The 7,471-nt window shown below is 50.0% G+C and overlaps 1 protein-coding gene across 1 annotated transcript in view; it reads left to right on the top strand.

Moving 5' to 3' along the window:
- The first annotated feature begins 1,617 nt into the window (after positions 1 to 1,617).
- The window catches only part of FA2H (fatty acid 2-hydroxylase), a 113,196-nt gene continuing 107,342 nt past the window's right edge, over positions 1,618 to 7,471 (top strand). The window contains exon 1 of the mRNA XM_067470876.1: positions 1,618 to 1,966. Coding sequence (XP_067326977.1) covers positions 1,667 to 1,966 — 300 coding nt within the window. The 5' untranslated portion in view covers positions 1,618 to 1,666. The remainder of the gene's footprint in view (positions 1,967 to 7,471) is intronic.

Genomic DNA, 7,471 nt, shown 5'->3' with positions numbered 1-7,471 from the left:
CTATCCAACCATCTATCCATCCAGCTATCTATCTATCTATCTATCTATCATCTATCTATCTATCTATCCATCCATGCATCCATCTAGCTATCTATTCTTCCATCCAGCCATCCATCCATCCAACCAACCAACCATCTATCTATCCATCCAGCTATCCAGCTATCTATTCATCCATCCGGCCACGGGCCACCCACCCACCCATTCATTCATTCATTCATCCATCTATCCAGCCAGCCAGTGAGCCAGCCATCCAGCTATCCAGCTATCAATCCATTCATCCAGTTATCTATACATCCATCCAGCCATCCATCTGGCCACCCACCCACTCAGTTATCTATCTATCCATCCATCCACCCAGCTATCTATCCAGCCACCCAGCTATCTATCTATCCATCCAGCTATCTATTCATCCATCCATCCAGGCAGCCACCCACCCACCCATCCATCCAGCTATCCAACCATCTATCCATCCATCCAGCCACCCACCCACCCAGCCATCCATCCAGCCACCCACCCAACTATCTATCCATCCGGTCATCCAGCTATCCAACCATCTATCCATCCAGCTACCCAGCTATCTATTCATCCATCCAGCCAGCCACCCATCCATTCATCCATTTATCCAGCCAGGGAGCCAGCCATCCAGTTATCTATCCATCCAGCCATCCAGCTATCTATTCATCCATCCAGCCAGCCATCCGGCCACCCACCCACCCATGATATCCAGCTATCCATCCAGCTATCTATCCAGCCACCCAGCTATCTATCTATCCATCCAGCTATCTATTCATCCATCCATCCATCCAGTCAGCCAGCCACCCACCCATCCATCCAGCTATCTATCTATCCATCCATCCATCCATCCATCCAGCCACCCACCCAACTATCTATCCATCCGGTCATCCAGCTATCCAACCATCTATCCATCCAGCTATCCAGCTATCTATTCATCCATCCGGCCACCCACCCATCCATTCAGCCATTTATCCAGCCAGGGAGCCAGCCATCCACTTATCTATCCATCCAGCCATCCAGCTATCTATCCATCCATCCAGCTATCCAGCTATCTATTCATCCATCCAGCCATCCATCCGACCACCCACCCACCCATGACATCCATCCATCCAGCTATCCAACCATCTATCCATCCAGCTATCTATCTATCCAGCCAGCCAGCCATCCAGCTATCTATCCATCCATCCATCCAACTATCCATCCATCCATCCAGCCAGTCAGTCAGCTATCCAGCTAGCTATTAATCCATCCGGCCATCCATCCATCTGTCCAGCCAGTGAGCCAGCCAGCCAGTCAACCATCTATCCCTCCATCCCTCCATCCAACCAGCCATCCTTCCTTCCACCCATCCATCCAATCACCTTGTTCCTGCTCTATCCATACCTTTATGTCTACTTTTGACTGCCCGGCTGCTGGAGTTTGGACTAGGGCGAGAGAGCTCCGCCCACAAGGGGGCGTGGCCTGATTATATGGGGGGAGGTGTTCCCCTCCCCGCCTCAGGGAGGCATCTCAGGGCGAGAGCGCCGCCCTCCAAGGGGCGTGGCTTTGCCTGGGGTGCCTCCCTGTGCCGTCGGAGTGGGAGCTCAGTCCCGGGAAGGGAAGGCGAGGCGAAGGGGCGCAGGTGCTTCCTTCCTTCCTTCCACCACCTGTCATGGCCGGGCGCGTGTGGAGCCTGTCGGAGGTGCGTCGGCGGTGCGCGGAGGGCTCGTGCCTGGTGCTGCTGGGCCGGAGGGTCTTCGACGTGGAGCCCTTCGTGAGGCTGCACCCGGGAGGGGAGGAGGCGCTGCGGGGGAGGGCCGGCAGGGACATCCGCGATGCCCTCGAGGGACCCCCCCACAGGCACTCCCTCCAGGCCCGCAGGTGGCTCATGCAGTACCTGGCTGGGGAACTCGACGGAGAGGAAGAAGCAGAGCAAGGACGAGAAGGAGGAGAAGGAGGCACTCCAGAGCAGGTAAGGCTTCCTCCCAGGACTCCCACTCTTCGGCCCCACGCGGCTTTGGGACTGCAACTCCTTCCCTGTGAAGTCTATAGCCTCACCTGTGGGTGACAGGTGAATCGAAAACACAGACAAGCCTTCCTCACAGACTTGGGGAAAGGTGTCCTTTTGAGACTGCCTCTTCCAGCATCTCGTAGCCAGGAATACCCAAAATAAGACCTTAGAGAGGTGCATTTCAGGTGTATCTCAGGTGGAGCCACTTCTACCTGATATACACCTCTACTAGGGACTGGATATCGGATGTGAGCAGGTAAGGCTTCCTCCCAGGACTCCCTCTCTTTGGCCAGACATGGCTTTGGGACTGCAACCCCTTCCCTCTGGGGTCTGTAGCCTCACCTGTGGGCGACAGGTGAATCGAAAACACAGCCAAGCCTTCCTCGCAACCTTGGGGAAAGGTGTCCTTTTGGGACTGCCACTACCAGCATCCCCTAGCTAGGATACCCAAAATAAGACCTTAGAGAGGTGCATTTCAGGTGTAGCTCAGATGGAACCACTTCCATCTGAGATACACCTCTCCTAGGGACTGGATATCAGATGGGAGCAGGTAAGGCTTCCTCCCAGGACTCCCTCTCTTCGGCCCGACAGGGTTTTGGGACTGCAACTCCTTCACTCTGAGGTGGATAGCCCACCTGGGGGCAACAGGTGAATCAAAAACACAGCCAAACCTTCCTCACAGCCTTCGGGAAAGGTGTCTTTTTGGGACGGCCACTCCCGGCATTCCAAAAGAAGACCCTTTCCCTTACTCCTTCCCTGTGAGGTGTATAGCCTCACTTGGAGGTGACAGGTGAATCGAAAACACACCCAAGCCTTCCTTCTTCCCCATTCCCATTGCACCAGGTGAGGACTTCCACAGCCTTGGGGAAAGGTGTCCTTTAGGGATGGCCACGCCCAGCATCCCCTTTCCCTTAGAGAGGTGCATTTCAGGTGTATCTCAGGTGGGAACTTCCACAGCCTTGGGGAAAGGTGTCCTTTTGGGATGGCCACTCCCAGCATCCCCTAACCAGGGTTCCCAAAGGAAGACCCTTTCCCTTACTCCTTCCCTGTCAAGTGTATAGCCTCACCTGGGGGCGACAGGTAAATCAAAAATACACCCAAGCATTCCTTCTTCCCCTTTCCCATTGCACTAGGTGAGGACTTCCACAGCCTTGGGGAAAGGGATACCCAAAGAAGTCCCTTTCCCTTAGATAGATGCATTTCAGGTGTATCTCAGGTGGGAACTTCCACAGCCTTGGGGAAAGGTGTCCTTTTGGGACGGCCACTCCCGGCATCCCCTAACCAGGGTTCCCAAAGAAGACCCTTTCCCTTACTCCTTCCCTGTCAGGTGTATAGCCTCACCTGGGGGCGACAGGTGAATCAAAAGCACACCCAAGCATTCCTTCTTCCCCTTTCCCACTGCACCAGGCAAGGACTTCCAGAGCCCTGGGGAAAGGTGTCCTTTTGGGATGGCCATTCCCAGCATCCCCTAGCCAGGGATCCCAAAAGAAGGCCCTTTCCCTTAGAGAGGTGCATTACAGGTGTATTTCAGGTGGAACCACTTCCACTTGAGATACACCTCTCCTAGGGACTGGATATTGGATGGGAGCAGGTAAGGCTTCCTCCCAGGACTCCTTTTCTTGGGCCCGACAGGGCTTTGGGACTGCAACTCCTTCCCTCTGAGGTGGATAGCCTCACCTGTAGGCGACAGGTGAATCGAAAGTACACCCAACCTTTCCTTATTCTCCTTTCCCATTGCACCAGGTGAGGACTTCCAGAGCCTTGGGGAAAGGTGTCCTTTGGGAACTGCCGCTCCCAGCTTCCCCTAGCCAGGTATCCCAAAAGAAGACCATTCCCTTAGAGAGGTGCATTTCAGGTGTATCTCAGGTAGAGCCACTTCCCAACCTTCCTCTCCTGGGAATGGATATCAGATAGGATTTTAAAACTTTATTGAATGTTTATCCTGTCTCTATTGATCTAGGGTGTTGTGATTTGTTAGAAGGTGTTAGCTGGCCTGGGTTGTTTCCTGTCTGGAACTCCTCTGTTTACTGACCCGACTTTAGAGATTGTTTTCATTGCTATGGTTTCCTCCTTTCTGTTGAAAGTGTCCACCTGCTTCTTGTGGATTTCAGTGGCTTCTCAGTGGTTGTGAGAGTGGTGCAGCATTTCTGTGTTCTCTTTTGGACTGTCACTCCCATCATCCCCAGCCTTCAAAGCTCATTGGGAAGGATGAAAATACCAAAAATGTCCCTTTGGACTACCAATCACAGCATCCCCAGCCCCTCTAAAGCCTCTAGGAAGGATGAAATTAGCTTAAAGTTGCCTTTTGGACTGCCACTCCCATCATCCACAGCCCTCTAAACTCTTTGGTAGGATGAAAATATCAAAAACGCCCCTTTGGACTGCCAGTCCCAGCATCCCCAGCCCTCTAAGGTCTTTAGGAAGGATGAAGCTATCTTAAAGTAACTTTTTGGACTGCCACTCCCATCATCCACAGTCCTCTAAGCCCTTTGGGAAGGATGAAAATACCAAAAAGGTCCCTTTGGACTACCAATCGCAGCATCCCCAGCCATCTAAGGCCTTTAGGAGGGCTGTAACTATCTTAAAGTAGCCTTTCGGACTGCCAGTCCCATTATTCCCAACCCCTCTAAGCCTTTTGGTAGGATCAAATTACCAAAAATACCCCTTTGGACTGCCAATCCCAGTATTCTCATCTCCCCTTTGGGAAGATTGAAACTGCCAAAATTCCCATTTGGACTGCCACTTCCATCATCCACAGCCCTCTAAACTCTGATAGAATGAAACTACCAAAATACCCCTTTGGACTGCCTTTAGGAAGGACGAAACTATCTTGAAGTAGCTTTTTGGACTGCCACTCCCATTATCCACAGTCCCCTAAGCCCTTTGGGAAGGATGGAAATACCAAAAATGTCCCTTTGGACTGCCAATCCCAGCATCCCCAGCCCTCTAAGACCTTTCAGAAGGATGAAACTAGCTTAAAGTATCCTTTTGGACTGCCACTCCCATCATCCACAACCGTCTAAACCCTTTAGCAGGATAAAACTACAAAAATACTAGTTTGGACTACAAATCCCAGCATTCCCACCCTCTAAGGCCTTTAGAAAGGATGAAACTATCTTAAAGTAGCCTTTTGGACTACTACTCCCGTCATCCACAGTCCTCTAAACACTTTGGTAGGATGAGACTACGAAAAATACCTCTTTGGACTGCCAGTCCCAGCATTCCCAACACTCTAAGGAATTCAGGAAGGATGAAACCATCTAAAAATAGCCTTTTGGACTGCCACTCCCATTATTCACAGCCCTCTAAACCTTTTGGGAAGGATGAAACTACCAAAAATGTCCCTTTGGACTGCCAGTCCCAGCATCCCCACGCTTAAAGGCCTTTGGGAAGGATGAAACTATCTTAAAGTAGTCTTTCGGACTGCCACTCCCATCATCCATCTAAACCTTTTGGGAAGGATGAAACTGCCAAATACCCATTTGGACTACAAATCCCAGCATCCCCGCCCTCTAAGTCTTTAGAAAGGATGAAGCTATCTTAAAGTAGCCTTTTGGAGTGCCGTTCCATCATCCACATCCCTCTAAGCCCTTTGGGAAGGATGAAACTACCAAAGTATGGGAAAAATCTCTTTTTGGACTGCCGCTCCCAGCATTCCCAGTCATTATGAGTGTATCGGCAACTTGAAAGGACATAGATGCACATAGGAGATCTAACAGTGTTTCAGTTTGCTCTCAATGCCACAGGTGAGAGTTTTCCTTCTCGAATCATTGGGGATAAAGGTTGCTTTTGGGGTGGTTCCATCTCCAAGGCGGATGCTGGGATGGGCAGTCCCGAAAAGGAGACTGGGAAGGAATACGCCCGGAGGTGCTTCTTATTTGAGAGGAAGGAACTGGCCAAACCACTTTCGCGCATTCCTCGCCTGCGAGATTTATAGGGTCACCTGAAGCTGACAGGTGAATCCTTAGCACGTGCAAGCCCTTGGTCTGCAGGCTAGAATATTCAGAGAAGGGCGGGAAGGGTCTTCTTTTGGGACTGCCACTCCCATCATCCCCTAACCAGGTATCCTGGGAGCAGCAGTCCCAAAAGAAGAGGCTTTCCCAAGCCTAGAAGGAAGGCTAAAGATAGATATTTCAGGGGAAAGCACTGGCCAAACCACTTTCCTGGGAAAACCTTATAAAACCCATGCGGTTGCCATAAATCAGCAGGTGACAGGCGTACAGGTGAGCGCACAGGTGTGTTCACTTAACCCCAACTTGCCCTGCATCTCAGGAGAAGAGGCATCCAAAGCAATGGTCATATGTGTGTGTGTGTGTCTGTGTGTTTAGCTATATAAATAAAAATGTCATGTTCGTTTGTGGGATTGACATAACGCAAAAACCACTGGATGAATGGACACAAAATTTGGACACTCTACCCCTAACAGACTAACGAGTGACCATCACTCAGTGGAAAGGACTTAAAATTCCAAAAATGCTAAATGTCAAAAAGCTAAATGACAATACAGGGAAAAAAGGGAAGGAAGAGGGAGGGAAGGAAAGAGAGAAAGAAAGAAAATAGAGAAAGAGAGAAGGAAGGAAAGAGGTAGAGAAGGAACAAAGGAGAGAAAGTGGAAGGGGCAGGAAAGAAAGAGGTAGAGAAGAAAGGAAGGAGAGAAAGAAAGAAAGAAAGAAAGAAAGAAGAGAAAGAGAGAAGGAAGGAAAGAGGTAGAGAAGGAACAAAGGAGAGAAAGGGGAAGGAAAGAAAGAGGTAGAGAAGAAAGGGAGAGAAAGAAAGAAAGAAAGAAAGAAGAGAAAGAGAGAAGGAAAGAAAGAGGTAGAGAAGAAAGGAAGGAGAGAAAGGAAGGAAGGAAAGGAAAGGAAGGAAAGAGGGAGCAAAGGAAGGAGGGAAAGAAGGAGAGAAAGCGGGAGCGAAGGAAAGAAAGAAAGAAGGAAGGATGAAAGCAAAGAGTGAAGGAAGGAAGAAAAGAGGTAGAGAAGGAAGGAAGGAGAGAAAGTGGAAGGAAAAGAAAAGGGGGAAGGAAAGAAAGAGGTAGAGAAGGAAGAAAAGAAAGAGGGAGGGAAGGAAAGACAGAAGGATGGAAGCAAAAAGCGAAGGAAGGAAAGAGGTAGAGGAGAAAGGGGAAAAGGAAAAGAGGGAAGGAAAGAAAAAGGGGGAAAAGGAAGGAGAGCGGGAGAGAAAAAAGGAAAGGAAGGAAAGAGGGGGCGAAGGAAGAAGAGAAATGAAAGAGAGAAAGAGTGAGGGAAGGAAAGACAGAAGGAAGAATGGAAGGAAAAAGCGAAAGAAGGAAAGAGGTAGAGGAGCAAGAGAAAGAGGAAAAGGAAAAGGGGGGAGGAAAGAAAGAGGTAGAGAAGGAAGAAAGGAGAGAAGGAAAGAAAAAAAAGGAAAGGAACGAAAGAGGGAGCAAAGGAAGAAGAGAAAGAACAAGGGAGGGAAAGACAGAAGGAAGGATGGAAGCAAAAAGCA

This window comes from Anolis sagrei, chromosome 8 (genome assembly GCF_037176765.1).
Source record: "Anolis sagrei isolate rAnoSag1 chromosome 8, rAnoSag1.mat, whole genome shotgun sequence".
NCBI lineage: Eukaryota > Metazoa > Chordata > Lepidosauria > Squamata > Dactyloidae > Anolis > Anolis sagrei.
The sequence above is the reverse complement of the archived record's forward strand: the minus strand, read 5'-3'. Positions and strand labels throughout refer to the sequence as shown.